At 45.5% G+C, this 22,206-nt stretch overlaps 1 protein-coding gene across 16 annotated transcripts in view; it reads right to left on the minus strand.

Moving 5' to 3' along the window:
* Positions 1-22,206, minus strand: part of BANP (BTG3 associated nuclear protein) — a 116,236-nt gene that overhangs the window by 2,202 nt on the left and 91,828 nt on the right. For 10 of the 16 annotated variants that reach the window (XM_039888702.1, XM_039888697.1, XM_039888691.1 and 7 more), the window contains 2 exons: positions 2,017-2,160; positions 1,149-1,255 (listed from right to left, as the gene is read on the minus strand). In XM_039888702.1, the coding sequence (XP_039744636.1) occupies positions 1,172-1,255; positions 2,017-2,160 (228 nt within the window). In that variant the 3' untranslated portion in view covers positions 1,149-1,171. Of the gene's footprint in view, positions 1-1,148; positions 1,256-1,895; positions 2,161-22,206 lie in introns of those variants that run through there. The other 6 variants (XM_039888699.1, XM_039888695.1, XM_039888698.1 and 3 more) reach the window with 2 other exon arrangements.

Here is a 22,206-nt window from a genome sequence, read left to right on the forward strand (position 1 = left end):
CCATCCCCAGCTCTAGGCCATGCCTCATCTTTCTCAGTTGGTCTCCAGAATGGAAGGAGCCTCTGTGGTCACCACTGTGTCAACATCCACACCACTCAGAGTCAGAAGGGCCTGGAAGTGCCCGGGTCACGGGAGCTGGAGAGGTCTGGTAGGAGTAGGGGGATGGGGCAAAGGGGAAACCAGCCTTCTCCAGGACACGGGTTCCCAAACTTTGGGCCAACTGGGGCCTCATTGTGAATCAGGAGAGTAAGAATTTAAGTCCTCGCAGGACTGCTGAGTTCACCCAGCTGGCCACCAGGTTCACCCTGGGCAACCTACTTGGCTCTGCTGAGCCCCATTCCTTGGGAACCACCTCACCAGGCAACCAGCGAACCAAATGAGAATTTCCTTTCCTCCAAGGACTGTGGAGAGCACACCACACCTAGCACAGTGCAGATCAGAGGGCGAGAGGGGAAAGGGACTGCCTGGGAATTTGCAGCTTTAATTCTAAGCATCAAAGGCCGATGGCATCAAGGTACACGAAGCTCATTAGTGCCTGGCCACAGAAAGGAGAGGAGCAGACCCAGAGAGGGCAGCAGAATGCGCCAGAGCAGGCGGGACAGGAGCCAAAACCCAGCAGGATAGAGCAGAACACCAACAGGGTCCTGTGGGCAGTGAGCTTTGAGGCCGTTTCCAGGCTGAGGCTGCCCGAGACATGCAGCCTTCTCCTGCCTTCCCCTGCCTTCCCATGGTCAGAGCATATAAAAGCCCCTGCATTACAATGGCTCTCCCTGATCTCAGCAGTAATTTTAGTGATTTAAACCTACAGCTTCTGAGGTTTGAGAATGTAGGCAAAAAGCTTACGTGTCATTCACAGCACCAGTAGGCTAGTGCTTTGTTCTAAGGTGCCCTTGCCCCCACAGGAGCAATCCTACGGTTACTCTCGTAAAAAAAAAAAACGGGAATATGCCATCACTTTAGAACTGGTTGTTCCAAACACAAGCAACCAACCAGACAGAACCCATTCATACTGTCTTCTAAAGGGGCTCAGGCCATCCGGCTTCTGCCAGCTCTCTCTGCTAGCACAGGGGGCCCAGGCCTGGTTCCCCCAGACCCAGGGGAACTCTGAAGAGAGAGACCAAGACGCTCACTCCACTAAGTACACTCACCGTGGGGAAGCTCCATGAACACTTCAAATATCTAAGGAAGAAACCCTCTCATCTGACATTTCAGAAAGTGTCCAAACGGGGTCTGAATGCTGGAGTTTCCAGAGCTCCTGGGAAAACACGGATAAGGGGCAGTGGAGGAGATCCAGCAGAGCCGGACAACGAGAGGCTTCTGTGGGAAGCCTGTTGGTGCTCAGAGTCAATCAGACTTCCTGAGCAAGCATGTAACAAACAGGGAAAACTGGGCCTTACGAATGTGGAGCTCCCCACAAGGTCGTCAGGCTGCCGTGCTAGAAGCGCAGGGCAGGCGGCTGGATACCTGGTCAAACGGTGCCCCCAAAACCAAGGGCAAGCACCACAGCTATCGGGGTCAGCCGGCATTTCCACCACAAAGCGGCGGGCTGCTCAGAGGCAGGTGCCCCATAAACCTGCCCCCGGGAAAAGGGTCAAGGGTGAGTGCTGGGTCTGCAGAAGCAGTGATCCCTGGGCCAGGTGCTACCCGACTCTGAGGAGCAGCAAGGTCTCAAGTCAGTGGGGACCCCCCACTTGTGGAAGGGGATTGAGAAGAAGTTAAAATTTGCCTTCGAATTCATAGACAAACATTTGCACAAGACAAAATATCTCAAGAACAGGTTTAAAACTATCACCCGGGCGAGGATCTAATATCACCGATACGTTATTCAGGCACTTATAAAAAATATTCCAAATGAGTGCCTGTGTCCAAATGATGCATCTTCCAATGGTAATTACCTTCCTCCCGGGAGAACATCAGAAGCAGAAATACCCAGGCTGGGGCTCGTGTTCACACCTGCAGAAGCCCCAGGACCCGTCCACAGACAGGGTGTCCACTTCCAGAAGGGGCAGGACCCACCTGAGCTGCAGTGGTGTGGTCAGTCACCGGTGCCAACTGGACGTACTGGACCTGGATGTCGCTGCCCTGGAGAGGCGACCCGTCCACCCCTGCAGCAGCAGGGTCTGAAGAGGCCACAGCTATCAGCTGGGCCCCCTGCAGCACCTGGAGAGACAAAGCAGAACACCATCAGCACCGTCACAGGAGCAATGGCAGGGGCAAGTACCACGCGTGCAGACTCCACCATGACTGTATGAACCGAGGACGATGGCCCAAGACCTCACTCCTTACTGTGGGGTCTGTCTCATGAATCATTCTGGAGTAACGTCTGACCAGTGAGTGTACATGTGTGTGTGAGCATGTGTGAATGTGTATGTATGTGTGTGTGATCTCCTCTATTATTCACGTGTTCTTTTCTCCAGCACTTACTCTCCACCAGATCTTTCATGATCAGAAAACAGGACGTAGTCCTGTCCAGTTCCATAGCTTTGCTTCCCGACCACCAGGGAGGAAGCCATTGTCATTTTCTAAAGAAAGGGCAGCAAGACCCGGGAGGGCTCCCTAGGCCCCTCCAGCAAACGCCCCCACATGCCCTCCACAAACTCCCAGCAGACAGAAAGTCAAAGGACTCAAATCCAGAAATACAAGCTGGGACCAGAAGAAAGGGGGACACGAGGCTGTATTTAGTCATGAATGTGTTTTAGGAGCCTCTGGTCATCAGAGGAGAGAGAAAGGTAGTTTTTTGGCATGAAGAGCAAAACTGTCAAAGCCCATTCAAAAATTACATGTCAAATGTCAAATTTACTTAACCTGAGCTAACTGAACTGATGGGTCTCCTCCAACTGTCACAAACCACACCATGCCTCAAGGTTCTGCCACATAACAGGAAAAGGACACCCCGGGATCAGTTGTGTGGGTGACTGCAGGTGGGGTGAGGTTGAGAGTCACAGCAAGGCTACGAGAGACTCACAGGACAGGCGGGAGTGGCTGACACGCCTGCACACACCTCGAGCCGGCAAGCTCCACAGTAGACATGCCCATTCCCCACTGCCCCTGTGTCCAGCCTGCCTGATCCCTGCACTCCTCTCCTCTGCTCCTCCACTCCCTGCCTCTCTCTTCGCTGCTGACATTCTTTCCTTCCATCAAGAAAGAAAAGCCAGCAGAGGGGACTGGGTGACTTCCCACTTGGCCCACCACAGCCCTGTCTGGAGCCCTGGCTGCCTCTGGGCACACAGCGCATCCTGCTTGGGGACTTGTTCACAGTCTGCCCCCTGCGCCCACCCCCACCCCGTGCGACTGGAAGAGGCGCTGCAGGATGGCACCGTGTGTGTGTGGTGGGGGCTGTTGGGGTCTCTTTTGTTCACTGACAAATCCCCAGCGTCTAGCACAGTACCTGACACTGAATAAACACTTGTTAAACAAATGAAAATGAAGCTGATATTGATGAGGAAAGACTGAGAAAACAGGCCAGTGCCTCAACGGGTCCATCAGACAGGGAGTTGGTGGTGAAGTACAGGGAACATGGAAACCTGCCCACGTGTATTTTCACACAGGCTCTCCTGGTGTCTGTCTAATAGGGATTGAGGCGGCTGTTCCTAAGCCAGGCAACTCTAGAGAAAAGCTTAGAAGACTCACATGAAAAGTTTTCAGAAGAAAATGTTAGGGCGGGTAAGAGCAGTTAAGAGTTAAGAAGATATCGTGGTAAACTAGAAGATTAAAAAAAAAGGGCACGTGAGGGATGACTCTCTCATACACACAATGTTACAGTATCACTTGAGGTGGAGCGGAGGAGAGCGCAGAGGACACAAGCCGGGTGGGAGGGAGGGAAGGCCACACAAGCCAGGCCCTGCTCCGTCCCACCACTGGTCCCCCAGACCAGACACTATGGACCTCACTCCTGAAGGACCTTGATATGACACACTCCTTCGTTGGCCCTCCTCACAAGGCTGAGCCAGCTGACGTGTGTAAAAGAACTCTGCACTCCCAGATTCTCTGTGACAAGACAAATTCAGATTCCCAAAAGGGGCCATGAAATGACAAAGTCAGTCGAAGGGTCTTTAAGTCCGAACATCACTCTTACATCAAAGCCAGCCACCAATGACCAGACAAGAACATTCATTCATGTGCTTGGCAACTCCAAAGCACCACTGAAAGGTCATGCACAAATATATTACAAGACAGTGATACGGTTACTATGAGCCAATTGCAAGATTACAGCGAGTGTCTGACGGAAGTGAATGGAATTTACCGTTAAGACTGAACTAATGAAATGGACATTTGCTTTTTCTCTGAATTTTAATTTAGCATGTAAATCATCTTAAATTAGCTAAACTGTCTCAAGATCAAATGCCAGCAAGTGACAGGCCTGCACTAAATGCTCTCTAGTATCTACTGACCCACCTGCTCCGACCAAGTGTCAGCCAACACCCTCAGGCCCCAGCTGGTCCTGCCCCCCACCCAGGGCCCACTGCTCTCTGTACTGTCCTCCCAAATTCCCTCCTGGGCAGCAGCCCTCCACATAAACTCCTTCTCTCCAGAAAACCAAATTCAAATATTTATTGAGGACCTGATATGTGCAAGACACTGCAAGGGCAGGAATGGGACCTCGAGAGACTACATTCTAGAACAAATGCACTATGAAGCAAAATGGGCTGCAATCTCAGAATGAGAAAATGTCCAGTTCTGTCATCTGTGGAGACTCGGGCAAGTTCTGTGGGAGGGTTGGGGATGGCCTGGCTCAGAAGGAGAGGGACGGGAAGGAAGAGTATCTTAGGCAGAGGGAACGAGAAGCCCCAGGGATGGCAAAGGAGGAGACAATTGGGGGCGCAGGGGATCGGTCACAGAGAGGAGAGATGGGCTCAGTGCTGGGCAGAACTTCTAAGGCTCCATGAAGACAGCGGAGGGCTGAGATTCAAGTTAATTCTATCTGGCATTCCATGACCAACCAGGATGTTTAACTGCTTTGAAAGAACACACTTCTTCCAGATCGGAGAGGAGGCCTGTGGAAGTGTGGAAGAGACACTGGCCATTTGTGGGTCCAACATGGGCCCCCACTGTTGTCTGGCAGTGGGTCAGCTCATCTTTTGTTCCTTTGCTTCTTTTTGGAGTGGTAGGCCCGGCCCCTCGACTCAGCAAATAAAATCCAATGTGTGACCGCACTTTACCAGCCCAAGAGGAATCCACTGTTCCACTGGATGGCGTTTTGACCTGGCAGGGTCTCTCGACAACATGGTGGGGCCACCAGTTCCTTATGGTCTTTCCGCAAATAGTGTAGAATCCTTGAACCAAAGTGGTTCCGTCATTACTTTCAGACTTACAAACCAGTTACTTCACCCTGGTTTGTAAGTCTGAAAGTAATGACGGAACCACTTTGGTTCAAGGATTCTACACTATTTGTCCTCGTCCCACATCTTCACAGTATTTCTGCAAACTGTCACCTTTTTGTGCTATTAAATGTATAGCAACATTCTTGGTAGGGTCACTGCCAGAAACACTAACCACATGTGTCATTTAGCTGGCCCAGCGTCCCACAAAACACTCTTTCAAGTCTAAGACTGAGACTAACACAGCTGCGAGTAGGTGACAAGCTGGTCTGGAAGCCTGGCAGTGCTCACAGCATTTGCACCTGCGTCTCTTAGCAGACTTATTCCTGACTTAACACGCATCTGTGAACTTTTTATAAACTAGTTCCATGTAGGAACATCCAAGTGACATTCTTGCTGCCAGCCCCCACTTTCCCCAAGTGGGTAAGCTCATGTCTAACTGGCACAATCAAGTAAGGTTTATTCCCGTGGCAAAGCTGGGGAAAAAGTAACATGGGCCACCAAAGTACCACTCAATGGAGGTTTATGGTTCAGCTCAGAGAATGTACTGGGCGACAATGCAGCGTCGTAGCAGCTAGAAAAAATCAGAATGCACAAAAGACAAAAGGTAACAGACGTAGTAGGAAATTCTCAGAACCGCAGACTCCGCCCCTTCGGTGGGTGGTGAAGGGGAACGAGCGCTCCGGGCTGCCCTGGCTTAGCGCTTGTTTGCTAGATCCTAGGCTGAACTTCAAAAAAAATATCTAGGCAATGTTTGGAAATACTAAGCTAAAACGTTAGGTATTAAAATGTACTCACGGTTTTGTAGTTGAGGTATATTTTAAAAGATCCATTAATAAGTGAATTTAAGGTCAGATCACATAACTATTTTTTAAGGAAACTAATGAAATCATGGAACATATTTCTGAGAAGGTTCGGCCTGTGCTCTACTTTTGGCGATGAGCCACTACCCCCCACAAATGGAAGGCATTTTATGGTATCCTAAGAGACATTGTTTTCCCTGTGAGCACTGCCCATAAAGTGACTTTTCGCATGATCTACAGTTGATTAAATCTTAAGAATTACAGTGTCAGAAACCTCAGAATCTAAATGTGCAGAATTATAATAGCGAAGGTAGGCACATAACCAGCCTGGCTGCTAAATGAAAATGAAAATAGGAAAATGTTCTCCGCTGGGAATTCATTAAAAATGCTATGCCTTTTAAACATTTCCACATTAGTTTGGTTTTACAAAGTGATTCAGAAATGAGTTAAACACTTAATGAGCACAGAACTGGAGGAAAAGACCTTCCAGAAACTTAGTTATCATTCTTCGCCTTCCTTGTACTCTAGACCCTGCAGAGGAAAGCTGTCCTGTCCCCAGGGACCTCCCCGACGATGCGGCCTCAGCAGGAACCCTGTGCAGCGGGCGCTCCAGTTCCCACACCTGGACTCCAGGGCTGGGAGAGAGATGGCTGGCTATTCAGACAAAGCAATTCAGGATGATTTCAGGGAGTCTCCAAAATTTGGAAATGACTCTTCTAAAGGCGACATTAACATTTTGTTAAAGAATATATCTTCTCAAACTGGATTACAATTGTGATGAAAGAGAAAACACAGGAAGAAAGGGTTCAAAAGGCCCTCTCTCCCAGTGGTTAACGTCATCACAAACCAGTGGCACTGGCTCTCTTAGCAGGAACCTCGCCAGGAGCAGGACTGACTTATCACAGTGTGGTCCATGGAAGCAACAGGGAAGGGGAGAGTCGGGCTCACATGTTTTCCACAAAACCACCACAGGGCTGAGGATTCTGGGGATGCGCGTGGCCCCGTTTCTTCTGTGTAAGACAGAAACGGCACTGAACCGAGTCTTGCCCATCTGAAGAAATTGATAAATGAAGGAATTTACTGATAAGTTCTAAAATGATGGGCGGGAAGATGGCCAAGTTATAAATCCCTGGTTTTTCAGTTATCAATACGTATTTATTGAGAGAAGGTGGTAAATATGTGACTGGAGATGCCCTGATTGTTTTAAGGGACCCATGGGTGCTTGTGCTCGGATGGCGTATCAGAAACAACTGGCGGGCACCCTGTGGAGTGGGCTGAAAGTCCAGGCTGGGGGCGGAGACTGACGCATCATGGACCTCGTGTGGAAACTTTTTCCCTTGTGCTGTTTTCATAATAAGAGAATGAACCATGCCAAGGAGCAAGGACGTCAAGAGGACAACATGGAATAAGACCCAGGGGGGCCCTTCCTTTCAGACCAACGCACAGTCAGGGGTCGGGAAAGGGCTGAGTAACCAGCACACAGTGGGTGGTGACCCGCTCGAAAAGCGAGGCACAGACAGGCTGAGAGATGAGAATGTGGCAGACACCCCCAAGGGGCCTCAGGGAAGGCTCTGCAGCCAGGGGCAAGTCACGAGGGAGCTGGGGCGGAAGTGGACATTCTGGGCATAAATGCGCCTCCTCTTTCTCTAATAACTGCATAACCCTGAAGGCAGGCTATTTTTGTGAGGGTAATACACATGAAATGAGTAAAATAAAAACAAAACGCTACAAAAATCAATTACACAAAAGATTTGATTCATCTGCTTCTCAGTGGTGCTGCCCGAAGCAGCACTGTGCAGCCTTTTGAAATACACAGGAGGCTCAGACAGATGTGTTGGTTTGGAACTGATTTTAAACTAGTAATGAGGAAAACCCATTACATCAAATCTTAAATGCAGAACAGCAAAAATGAAGTCACATGCCACTGTCACATGGATCACTATGGTACCCCAAGAAGGAGAATTCACTGAAAACCTGCCTCCTGGCTCATCTGACCACGGCCCTGATCTTCTGTGGAACAAAGCTCGCCTGGATGAACTCCCACTCAGCTCCCAATAATGAGCTTTCAGCTCCTTCTTCATTCTTCCTGCTCATTTTCCGTTTGGTGCCTTTTCCAAACAGGCTCTGGAATGTAGAAAGATCTAACTGGAATGCAGCGAGCTCCCGGCCAGTAGCCAGTGGCAGTACCTCTGGGCTGCCAGCGACAGCAAGCCTGTGGCTGCACTTATAGTGGGGCTCCCCAAAGGGCAGCACATCTGTATAAGACACCAAACGAAGTGCAAGGGTGGCCTACTCTCCCAGCTTCATTTAGAGAGTTCCCCAGTACATTTCTGAAGCATAGCCAATTATTTTCAGGTAAAAGAAAAATGGCACAGGGTACAAATTTAAAGCAGCCTACTAAGGGGATCCTGGATCTAAGAGCACTGTGTTTTGGAGCACACACATCTGGATTTCCTCTCTATACTGCCAATTCTGAAACTCTGTTTAACACTCAGCTGAGATGATACAAAACTGGTACAAAACCTGCAATAAATGCAAGAATCCCGAGGACTTTTCCGAATCCAACCAAGAATCTACCCAGGCGCAAAAAACGAAACGAAACAAAATAAATCCAAACCAAAACAAACCAGCAAAAAACCCTCAATCACTTAACAAGATCTGTTTTCAACATGATTTAACTGTGTAGCCAAGAACAGGGACGAGACCACTAATCCCAAGGCCTCCTGCAAAAGCCATGGTCATTTACTTGTTTTGTCACTTAATGTTTGAATCCAACTTGTTAAGGTAACGTAATCGACCAACCAGGTTGACTTTCTCACATCTGGATGTTAATTCAAGGAGTAGCTTCCTCATGATAGAAAGTAATAAGGAGCTGAGAGACAGATCAGGAAGCCCCCAAAGCACTACGTGGCCAGAAGATCTACCAGCCCCAAATCTCTTTCGTACATCTGTACAGAAAATGCCCCAAACACATGATCATTCCGAAGCCTTTAAACCCACCGATGGAACACTAGGATGTTTCCCTGGGTTCCATTTTGAGTGCTTTCATAAACCACATCGCCATTAGTAGATGGTCAGAAATGAGTTCAAACAGCAAGGTCCCTCTGGGATGACTCCTCGGCCATGGAGCAAAACTCAGCACAGAGACTCCTCACAGCCCTCAGGGTTTGAGCCAATCGATGCAACATTTTAGAAAAGTATCCTATGGCCAGCAAGGCTGTGCTTGCAAAGCGAACAGGCTAAAAGCCATGAGCCAGATTTACAGCCTGGAGCGGATGAGAACATGCCCCAGGGAACCAAGGTCCAGATTCTGTGCACACAAAGATGCTGTGTGGCGAGCAGTAATCAAAAGCAGGTTCTGCTGTATGCTGTGGCTCGTTCCAGCACTGGAGCATGAACCTCAAACACAATCTAGGAGAAAGCAAAATAAAACCTAAAAAATAAAATAAAGCAGAAACGGAAGTCTGGAGATACTTGGTATTCATCCCCCATCATTCCAGATAGGGCAGACTTCTTGGGAACAAATCTTAACCATGTGTCTTAAAACTTTCCAGTTCATTGGGGCTGGGGGTTGGGAGAGGTTTAATAACTCAGCCAGAGTCAAGTCCAAGGCCCTCATTTTCCCAGGGGTCCAGGTCCCTGGTTTCTAGAAGGAAAGGTTAGGTGAGAGAGGAGCAGGAGAGACAGAGCAGGAACAAAATAAAAGTTTTATTTTAATTGCGTGTATACATGATCTGTCATAACAGTGTCGTTCAGACATGGGGAAGGGAGAGGGTACGCCCGGCTGCCAGCCATCACACTTCACGACTGCAACGAGCTGAGATGCCCAATCACGGAAGTGAACGCTGCCAGCTGCCATCAACTGATAATAAGAACAAAGTGGCCACCACCTCACAGGACAGATTATCTAAGAAAGGACTGTGCTCAGGGCTGCTTCCTCTCACTGTCCTGTGATGACTCTGACCATTTCTTTTTTTAATTTGGAAAACTCACTGCACAGAACAGCAAAAATTATTGTTGTGTTTACTGTGATGGGGCTAAAAAAAAGAACTTCTAAAGAGAGGCGATACAATTTTCCTACTAGTTCCATTCCATTACTAAATTACCACTTTATAAATGTCTGTGCTTTACTGAGTGATATGAATGTCAACAAATGTCCCCTCCTCATTGGGAACATTGAGGGAGAAAGTGGTTTTTAAAAAGAGAGTGTATCAGTCTTTAAACTCTCACCTATGAACCCAGATCACATGAGTGATCAATATAGCAATTAGGAGACCACAGCCCTCACTGGGAAAGACCAAGAGAGGCACCTCCTATGGCAGGGTGCACCCACAAAGGAAACACCTTGGAGTCCTTGCATAAATTTAAAATTTCATGATGCTGTAGAAACACAGCCTCACTATTCATACAAATGGATGATTTATTGTGAGATGCTAACTAATGGGGACATCTACACATACCTCATACTGGTGGCACAGCCTCCATCAGCACAGCGTTATTATTCTATTCTGATAAAGCACGGTGCCTGCTGTCTCTTAAAGAAAAGTTCAGAAACTGATTTCTATGCCAAGTAATCTATTACACACCAAGTGGACAAAGTCTCATTAGGTGACAGCTTATCTCTAAGGCTCTCACCACTGAGGCTCTCTTGGGTGAGGATGGCACTTCTCCCCTTTCAAGGTGAGAATTCTAGAAGTGCCTCCATTCCCATACCCAACCTCAAAGTGCACTGTGACCTCAGTGCATCAAGAAATGTGCAGAAGAAACTGCCCATTACCAAGCATCCTTTCCTGTAAGCAAAGAGAAGACTGTACCTGTGTACACATTAAACATGATTGGGGGGCCCAGGAGAGACGTGAGAGGCAGAGCACACAGGTACCTCTCACAGGAAGCCCAACAGCACCTCACAAATGACTTGTTTCACAGTACAGAACTTCGGTTTATCACACTTCTCTGTGGGATGTGGGTCTGAGGTGGGGTGGTCGGCCAATGTTCTGTCGATGATAGGGTGAGGGGTGTTATAGGCCCAACTGGGTCCCCCAAACATATATCGCCAAGTCCTAACCTCTAGAACCTATAATGTGACCTTATTTGGAAATAGGGTCTGAAGATGTAATTAAGATGAGGTCACATTAAAGCAGGATAGACCCTAATTTAGTGACAAGTGTCCCTAAAAGGAGAAGAGAATTTAGACACAGAAAGAAGAACACCATGGAAGCACGGGACCAGAGGCTGGAATCATGCATCCACAGCCAAAGAAGACAAGGAAGGAACATCCCTTAGAGCCTCCGGAGGGAACACAGCTCTGCTGACCATGATTTTGGACGTCTGGTCCCTAGAACTGTGAGAGGACACATTTCTGGCTGTTTTAAGACACCCAGTGGGGGTTACTGGTTTGGGGTTGATGGTCCAGGAACAGTCTTTGCACTTTCAGACCCTCTGCTGGAATGCAGTAACCCCATGTCCAGGCCCACATGGTCAACTGTCTTTAGTTGACACAGCTTCAGGCCTTTTGCTTCTTGAGAATATCCTGACCACTTCTCTCCTCTGTCAGCTCCTCATGGGCAGGACTTTCTGGGTGAGCTCAAGGGTACCCTGCCCCTCTGCCCTTGCAAGAGGCAACCAATAGTCTTCTCCCAAACTGCAGGGCCTCGGGCTTCCTGGACACCTGAAAAGGTGTGGGAGCGGGTCTGTGATGGATTCATTGATGGCAGGTCCCGAACAGGCATGGCTAGTGCACTAGTGATGCCACCTGGCAAGGCGTGCAGAACACAGGTAAGGCCAGGCTGCAGACGAGAGCAGCGAGACATCGGCATGAATCTTAAGTCACTCCTGTTGCATAAAGACCATCATAAGAAAGCAGCCAAAACTCAGAAAATACAAGTGATAGTCTCTTAAAAGGCCAGATTCCAATTTCCCATGAGAAGAACTGGCCCCCTTTGGACTGATTTCTAACTAACCAGCAAGAGAAGGGACACCTCCTCCTACATGTCAACAGTGTGTCCCTTGCCTGAATCAGTGCTGGGCAGGAGCAGCTCTCGTGACCACTCAGTCCCTGACCAAGACCCACTGTGCAAACGGCCTCTGGGATCCAACTCTACCTGGGGCCAAGAACTCTCCAGGAACCTGACTGTTTAAGGCGATGTCTCAGAAAGTTCTACACTGAGGTAAGACAGTGAGATTACTGTATGGTCAAGATATCTATGACTAAGTAGCCACAAATATGTTCAGGCCCAAATTCCCTTTCTGTACCGATAGCAGAGCTCAGTCCCAAATCTTTTCTAGGAACACACAGGGTTCTCTGGACTAAATGTTTGTGCCCACTCCCCCAATTCATATGTTGAAACCCTAATTCCTTAATGTAATCGTGTTTGGAGGTGAGACCTTTGGGAGGTGATTAGGGTTAAACGAGGCCATGAGGGTGGGGACCCTATGACAGATTATTGTCCTTCTAAGAGGAAGAGGGACAGAGGCTCTCTCTCCACGAACATTTCAAGGAAGGCCATTGGAAGACATAACCAGGAAGAGGGTCCTCACCAGAACCTAAGTGCTGGCACCCTGATCTTGAACTTCCAGCCCCAGAACTGTGAGGAATAGATATCTGATGTTTAAGCCTGCAGTCTGTGGGGTTCTGTTATAGCCACCCAAACTCAGACAGAGGGTGACAGTAGATAAACATCATCATCTTCTTTCTTATAAGGTGGAGAAGATATCCTTAGGAGAGGAAGTTTCAGGAACTATTTAATCACCAAAAGGCCTAGGTCAATGCATTCTAGACAAGTTTGGAGATGGCTGGAAAAGAAAAAAACCCACTAACAGACCCACAGGTGTCTCTGATATATCAGCCTTGGGTTTGAAATCCACTGGTGTTAATTTTCTAGGACTTTTAAGTGGAAGGGACATTCTTATACATACACTGTTATCAATGGTTTGCAAAAACCTAGTTTATATACATTTCAAGTTAAACTTTGGAAGAATCTCTTCAGTGAGTCTCCAGACTTCTGACGCCAGGGAGCGTTTCTCTGGGAGCATTTTGAATTTGGGGACTTCAAATTCGCCTCAGCCCACTGACACTGAGAGACTATGTTTCTAACCTCTAGAGTTCAGAAAGAGAAAATATAAGACAGGAAAGGACGATGGCCTTTTTTAGCATGCTCCAGTCTCTGGAGGGTTCCTGGCCTTAAACAGCTTAGCAGAAACCTGACCAACTTCCTGTCCTCTCCCCTGTGCGCCCCTCAGACCAGGACCAGGAGACGTGTGTACTGTTAAAGTACAACATGCTACTGTCAAACACATTCACACATTTGAGGACACAAGAAGCCTGGTTGGAATGTGACTATTGCTTGTTCTCACTACATGGTGTGCTCCAGCCACCCCACTTTGAGGTCAGGTTGACTGACATCAGGAGTCAGAAATGATATAAATGTTTAATTTGAGGTGTAAATAATTTCTTTAAACATTGTCCAAGTGAAAAACACCCAAAAAGCAACACTTCATACTTGGTCAATGGTGGGCTCCCTCTGAGAAGGAGAGTATAGGCTGCTTAAGAAGAGTTCACACTTTACAGTGTGCTTCTGTATGACACCCAGCATGGGGCTGGGTTCATGCTATCACTCATGCATTGAAAACAAGAAAGCTCCACTACAACAACTCCAAATGACGGGGGAGAGTAAAGGAAGGAGGAAGGAAGAAAGAACTTCCTCCTAAGGATGATTTCATCTCAGAAAACACTGTTTTGCAGATATAAAGTTCAAGCTACAAGTTCAAGATGCGCTCTGTGTCAGGGTGCAGCCACGGGCAGATCAGCAGAATGAAGACCTGAATCTCAGGGCTTCTTGCTTCTGCACCCCGCACTGGCCAAACCCATGAGGGAAGCCGGCAGGTGAGGGAGCCTAAAGAGGACTGAGCCAAGAGAGCAATGGTTCATACAAGAGAGGCCAGTAACAGGGATGTCCCTGCATCCTGCTCCACCACAGTGTGTCCTCTCTGGGGGACATCCTGGCTGCTGCTGATAGCTGCGAGTGTCAGGATCACACATACACTATGTCAGTCATAAGAAGAGCCCCTGCTGATCATCATTCAGCCTGAACATGAGCAGATAAGGACCTGAAGCCCTGGACAGTGGGCAGGACCAGGAGGGCCAGTGAGTTTGTGTGGGAGCAGTAGGACTGGCTGGGGTCCCGGGGCCTCTGCTGCACTCTGGGCTCTCATCACGGCTGCCATCTTGTTTGTTATCATTAGCTCTACTTTGCCAGGAGGAAACAGGGCCTCAGAGGCTAACTTATGTGCCCAGGATCATAGGCCAGTAAAAATACAACCAAACAGAAGAGGCTTTGAATGCAGTTGTGGCAACTCCTCCAGGCTGCTCCAGTCACACCATGAGGCTGGAGCCAATCACTTGTGTGTGACTGAGATGTGTTAGAAAAAAGTGAAAAGAATGATTACACAACAAGTCACATAACTAAGAAACCTCAAGAGCCTCATTTGACTTCAAAAATAACTTCCCTTTAAAACAACAAGGAAAATTATTTATGCTAAATCCCCTCTACTTCAGCCTTTGTTAAAAGAATCAGTTTCATTTTGGCCAACCTGTCTTTTGGCTGAACACCTGCCAACCACACGAATCATTTGCCCTTCGTGTATTCTCCAACTCTGGAGGGGCTTTTGGGAACTAAACTCGGTGCCAATGGAGTATCTTCCCAAAGAGAAGATAACTGCCTTAAAAAGATTTGCCAACTGGTTACATCATGAGGACCTATTTTTAAGAAGCCACACTTTTCAGTCCTATTTCATCAAAAATTGGGTCTGGTTTACCCAACTGTTTTCAACTGAATGCTATAGACCCACCAGTGGCCTGAGGCTGACAGCCCATGTCTGAGCATGTAGCCTGGAAGGCTTCATGTCACATGGCTCCGTCACTGCCTGCCCCACTCTTGGTGAGGTAACGCGTCCATTAATGGACAGAAGCATCTATCACTGGATTGTTGGCCCATATTGTCACTATTCTAAGGGCTTCCATTTCAAAAATCACTGTATACACTGATTTTCATCTTTTGCCAACTGAAATGCCATCCTCAGAGCTTAGACCAGCCTTAAGCGCTTATTTCTATAACGAGTGGACAGCACTCAGTGCTATACACACATCTGATGATATAACATTAAGTGAGAATAGTTGTTGAAAGCAAATATAATAGCTCAAAGGGGCAGATGAAGAGATAAAATTAAAAATTAGTCTGGGTCACTTTACAAGCTTTTTTTACTTTGAGAGTTAATATGAAACAATGGCCTGAATTTTAACAATAAGTGACTATTTTTGTACACATGAAAATCATGCCTAGATTATTTGCGTATTTTATATATCATGCTCAGAGCAGCTATCAGTTTACTGTGTTCTTAATCTCCCCCCTCCCTCTCTCTTACACATACCCCTGATGGTCTCGGATATTATACTTACTCTCCCATCTAAAACCAGTGGCATGTCACACATATTTCATTTCATTTTTGGATTGCAAATCTTTAGAGTAAATGTAAATAAAGATGGTTGTGGATTTTACCAAATATTTGCAAATATTCTCATTATCTGTGTGAGAGGAAACATGAAACCTTCCAGCTGCTCAGAATAAGAGAAACCATCCTTATTCTTTGGTATTTACTTGATCAGAAATCAACCTCTGTTCTGGAATTGTATAAAAGGTCATAATATTAGCATCTGTACTGGTTCTGCTATGGATTGTGCCAAATTTCTAAACATAAATCCTTATGTAGACACAGCACCGTCTGATCCTATCATCCTGTCTTCCATTATCCTGTTGCTGTGAAAATGCTCACAGATTATAGGCTTCTGATAAGAAACACAGGGATCTGTGTTTTCATGTCCTTCAGTTTTCCACACGTCAGTGAGTTAATACACATAGGATTCTCTTTTAGTCATTTCAACACACTGTTCAAGCAGCAGCTTCAACAATTTAACCAGGCATCCTGATTGGACTGGATCTATAGTTTCTATGAAGGATTCCTCATAAACATACAGTAAATTTAACAATCACTCAGCGGTTCACTTTTGAAGTGAGTAAAAAGTGAGAAACTGCACTGTGCTTAAAACTTTTTCCCCTCTGCAGTAATTCTGTCATTTAACGGTTCAAGGGCTCAGCGAGATTTTAGTCAGGCTCACTAATGTCTTCTTATCTGTCAGAACTCTGGACACCGCAGGCCCCACTACTTGCACCTCTTGCCACTAGACTATCGGGCAGGTGGTTCTTTTGATGAACCCCCTTCCTCCCTGCTCGACATCCTGGAATGAAGGTCACGTGCTCCTGAAATCTCCAAATGCTGGAGACCAGCAGCACTGGGACACACTCAGTCCAAATTACAGTACCCTTCCAGCCCTGACTCCTCTTCAGTTTTCTCCATTGTCTACAATCTTCCCTTCTGGAATGGAATCACCAGAGTAGAGTCTACATACAACCACAGTTAAGGGAATGGAGAAGGATCTGCTAGTTTTATAAACGTGAACCAGTCCGAGCTCCTAGAGTTTGCACAAGGGGAAAGCCATGGCCTGGTCAGAATAGGAATGAAATGTCCTAGTGGGTATCTTCCATACGCACGTTCTCTGTCTATAAAGAAGTGAAACATCTGGAGCTAATGACAGAGTTCCAAGGTTCATTCCTGCTTCTGAAATCTCATCTCCCACCCACCTTCACTCTCCACAAACCAGAAGTTCAGAAATAAAGCTTTGGTGCACTAGTGGTAACTTGGCTTCCTTTCAACAGACAGCAGCTGCTCTGACGGCTTCTGGAATAGAATTCTTGGGTCTAAAGAATCCTTTACGTGTTCCTTAGATACTACGCATGGCAGCTCGAACAACTGGTGCAGGCTGCCCACCCAACCAGGTGGCTGCCCATGACACAGCAGGCCCACTAGCAGGAAACATAATAGACACATTGAAAACATGTGACAAAGTTTCAGAAAAGCTCAAAGAAATCAACAAAACTTCTTTATATACAGAAAAGATTGTACTACTTGGATCCCACGAAAAAGAAATTTAGAATTACTCAGAAGTCACAATTTTTCAGGGTATTAAGCTGCAGGTTTTATTATTTTTTAAAATTTTAATTAGTTTCAAGAATACAGTACACTGCTTAGACATCTATATAATTAGTAAAATGATCCCCCCAATTGCTCTCTCCCTCCCCTGACCCTCCACCTTGCCAATGTATTAATGCTAACTGCATTCCTGTCTTGCTTCCCATTCTCATGACCATCCGTCAGCTAATTTGTACTTCTTTAACCCTTCACCCCATTCTCCCAGCTCCCCAAAGCCCCCTCCCCTCTGTCCATCACCAAATTGTTCACTATATTTGTGAGTCTGTTTTCGATTAGTTTGTTCTTTTTATTCTTTAAATTCCGCATATAAGTGAAATCATATAGTGTTTATCTCTCTCTGACTAAAACACTTTCTAGGTTCATCACAGCAATATCTTTTTCCATTCCCTTCAGCCACTCCATCCCTTGGTTGGAGAACTTAATTCTTTTCCCTTTAAGGTACTTATTGATAGGAATGTAGTTGTTACCATTCTTTATTCTTGTTTTTGATACATGTTTTTTCTTCTTAAAGAGGTCCCTCCAACATTTCTTGTAATTCTGGCTTGGTGGGGATAAATTCCTTTAGTTTATTTTTGTCTGAGAAGCTCTTTATCTTTCCTTCAACTCTAAATGATAGCTTTGCTGGATAAATTATTCTTGGTTGTATATCCTGGGTCTTCATTTTTTTGAATATTTTTTGCCAAACCCTTCTGTCCTGCATAGTCTCTCTTGAGAAATCAGCTGCCAGTCGTATGGGGGTTCCCTTATGTGTAATTATTTGTTTTTCTCTTGCTGCTTTTAAATTTTTTTCTTTGTATTTAACCTTTGGCCTTATAATTATGATGTGTCTGGGTGTAGGCTTCTTTGGATCCCTGATTTTTGGAATCCTCTGGAGCTGCAGATTTTAAATTAGTACTCTTCTATACATTTCCAGGTTATTACTCATGATTAAAATTCTCTATGAATATATGTTAAATTTTTAAATGGCTTAAAAATGGAAGAGTCTTTCAAAATGTCTTCATTAACCTGTGTATCTTAATTAACTAAGTGCTAATTTGGAATAATTATTTGTTTTCATCAAGTAATCATTAAGTATTGATAATTTGGTACTCTATTGGGTACTGTGAAGAAAAGAAATGAATAAAATTTATATCCATTAAAATATGTAATTTAACTTTCTAAATATATATTTGTAAATGATGAAATTGATCAAAAACAATTCTGGAATTTTGAGGCCTGCCACTCCTCCCTTGACTACACGGAGTCACAAGACTTTGATGTGGGATTCAACCAAAGGGGCCCAGGGCGACTGTGGACACAGTGACCATGTGCAATGTGTCCAGATCATCAGAAATATCTTTGAGGTATTATTATAAAACTACTTCAGCCTCCCCTAATATGAGTCCCTTCAAAGATATCATTGTTTCAACTACCTAAACGCTGGAAACGTACACTTAAGTAACCATTTTGTCCAACTTCTCTCTGAAAAACATTGTAACACCCTGCCAAGCTCAAGCTCTTGTCGGGCTTTTTCCTGGTCTTTCCAGACCTGAAACCGTCTGATCCGTTACAACTACAGGAATGAAACAACAGGCCTAAAGAAACACACCAGCGTTACTAACTAATCACCACCTGAGCCTGAAACTCTCTTCTTCAGGGCTGGGGAGAGATCAGGAAGCTACAGCACAGTGAGTCCTTGGGTCTTCTGTGCCACTGGCATCTGGTCTGTTTTGCTTCTCACAACAAGCCTCTGTTGGGGACCAAATGGATTCCTGAAGAATCAGAGCCAGCAGCAGGAAATACCGTGGGCCCCTTGTCCTGTCTGGGCTGGCCGCCTCAGAAAGGGTGACGAACCTGCAGCATCTCGCTCAGTGCAGGGCTGCCGGTGGGCCAGGCTCCTCAACCAGGCTGCAGAAGGCCCACAGTTGTTTTTGTGACTTTCCTAGGATGTTTTTCGGAACTAGTCAACCCCTAAGTCACTCCACTCTGACCTTTTATGGCTTAAATTATATTTTCCACCATTTCTGGTATGGAAAGCTTTTCCATAAGGGAGGAATTCCCTGAGCTACCTAGATTCTCCAAGATTTCTGTTTGTGTTTTGGCATGCAATGCAGGAACACATTTTCTTGAAGGGAACATTTTTATTAGAAGTGAAGTGATCAGTGTATGCCATCTGGGAGGCTGACGATTTTCCCCATTGTGACAAACCATTATAAGTGGACTAAAGCTTCCTAGAAATAGAGATATTTTACTGCTACAGATGAAGATAGGCTGCACGGACACGTATGCATGTGCACGTGTACGCACACACATATACACACATGCCCTAAATACACACACACCCTACACACACACGAGCCCCTTTTTCTCACCCACTCCAAAAAAATTCTACACATAAAATGTTAGATACTTCTCATCTCTCCTAACCTTTTCCAAGCTGGGTTTTCTCGAAGGCCTCATTTCATGGAAAAAATCCTTAAAGCTACTGAAATTTACCTTGAAACAAGTATAAGGAAGGATACAAATGCCAAAGAAGTCAAGAGAGGTTTAAAAATTTAAAGAATGCCAAAGCTGCTGTTAGTTGAATATTAGTTATCTCACAAATACAAAATGAGAATAACCTGGATTTATCACTGTTGCTTAGCTTTGTTTAATACGTATGTATCGTGTGTATGTATGGTGTATTCATTATTACAGAGATGAGCTTACCAGAACATGCAAAATCTCCTTGGTTATCACGTGATCTGACACTGGTTTGCCTATAGACATGTATAAAATTTTTCATTCACATCTTAGATGACATTAGCCACTATTGTAAAAACAAAACAAAACAAAACAAAAAAAAACTATCATTATCAAAATACCCAACTCGTTGAAATAGTACTAAACCATTTCATGATTCATGCATGATCTAAGCAGCATGACTAAAGCACAAGTCTTTACAGACTTCCATGGCTGGAAATCTCCCAAATATAGAGAAATAATGGACCCAGATTAGAATGTTTCAATGGACATAATATTGCCTAGCAATAGAGTTTGGTACAAAGTGAAGTATTAAAATCTTGCTAAATCTCAATCTACTAGATCCAAATTCCACACCATCCATACAGCCTGCATCTCACCTTCACGGTTCTTTTCCATACCTAGGCACCTACTGAATGCACAACGTAACGAGACAGGAAACAGCTCCCACAGATCTGTCCCTTACTTTTCTTGTACATTTTCATAGCTTCATTTATCTTACTCTCAATAAAAATTCCTATGAGCTGGGCAAAAAAAGCACTGTAATTTCAGTCTCAACGGGAAAGAGGCAATAAGTAGAGAAGATTAGAACACAGCTCATGACAAAGCAACTCACTTCATTCCTTGGTGGTGATGGTGGTGGAGATAATGAAGATGATGACGATGATGACGATGATGATGATGATGCTAATAAAGATCAAAACACAACCAAGAAAAAAATCAGTGTTCCTTTTAACCTTAATGTAAAGTATCAAGGTTCCCCGTCATATAAAATTACCTTCAGATGCTAAACCATGCTTCCCTTTCAAAGCATTGCAGGGAATTCGCTATCTGCCTGCAGTAACTCAGGGGTTCCCAACCTCCGGGCTGTGGACCAGTACTGGTCTGTGGCCTGTTAGGAACCAGGCCGCATAGCAGGAGGTGAGGGGCAGATGAGTGAGCAAAGCTTCATCTGTATTTGCAGCCGCTCCCCAGCATGAGCATCACCGCCTCAGCTCCACCTCAGATCATATGGCATTCGATTCTCATAGGAGCACTGGCCCCTGGTGCCAAAATGTTGGGGACCACTGATGTAGATGACAGTGGTGATAATATTAGTGATGGTGGTGGGGGTGACAGCGATTGTACTGTCTTGGTGTGGTGGTAGTGATGATGGATGGCAGTGATGGTAATAACAGCAGTAATGATGATGCTCTAGAGAACTAGAGCCAGTTTGGAGACTAGGAGTCATAAGCGTTGGGGTCTGGATCCATCCCTGACTTCACCTTCCTCCACGATCCTGGAAAAGCTGCTATCTACTGTCCCCATGTGTAAAAGGGGAATAACTCACCTAGTTCCTGATTTTATCTCGTTTCCTGTACAGAATACTACCAAAGAGGTTATGACATAGGAGAAAGCACGTGTCCAGCTCCGGAAAGGGATGCCTGAGTCACTGCAGGCAGATAGCGAATTCCCTGCAATGCTTTGAAAGGGAAGCATGGTTTAGCATCTGAAGGTAATTTTATATGACGGGGAACCTTGATACTTTACATTAAGGTTAAAAGGAACACTGATTTTTTTCTTGGTTGTGTTTTGATCTTTATTAGCAATGTAACATTAACGTAGTAAAACAAAGAAAGCACTAGCACCCTTTCAGGAATGGGTGACTGTCCTTGGGTGTTGAGAGTTCAGTAAACACAGAGCAGCAACAGACATGGGGCTCCAAGAGGAATTTGAGGTCAGCCAGCAGCAGCTGCCAATTATCCAAAAACAGACTGCTTTTGGAACATTATTTCTTAGTCACATGAATAAATGTTTAGGTCTTTGCTTTGTTTTCTTAAATTCTCCAAAGAAACAAGATGAATGGAATGCAAAAGATATCTCAGAAATTGTATAAATCTAGATTTTTAAAAAATCTAAATTTTTATAAATGCAAAAAAGAAAACTTTAAGACTGTTTTAACCATTCAATAATTAACAATGCATAATTATAAAAATGCATCCGACTTTATCATTAGCCAAGCTGTCCCAACAAAGAACACAGTTAATCAATCACAAAGTTTCTCAATGCGGATTTTATGCCACATGGGTGGGCTGGTGTCTGCCTGAGGTCAGGACACTGGCATTGACAGACTAACCCCCAACTCATCATCTGAACAGAGAAGGTCATTTCTTGGGATTGTAGTGTGTGATTTGCCCAATAAACATCTAGGCGGAAACATGTCCATCCTCTTAACTACAGTGGTGCCTCACCTTGAGATCACCAACCTCTCACGCAGCCCC

The sequence above is a fragment of the Pteropus medius genome, unplaced genomic scaffold (assembly GCF_902729225.1).
Source record: "Pteropus medius unplaced genomic scaffold, Ma_sr-lr_union100, whole genome shotgun sequence".
In the NCBI taxonomy this organism is placed as follows: Eukaryota; Metazoa; Chordata; class Mammalia; order Chiroptera; family Pteropodidae; genus Pteropus; species Pteropus medius.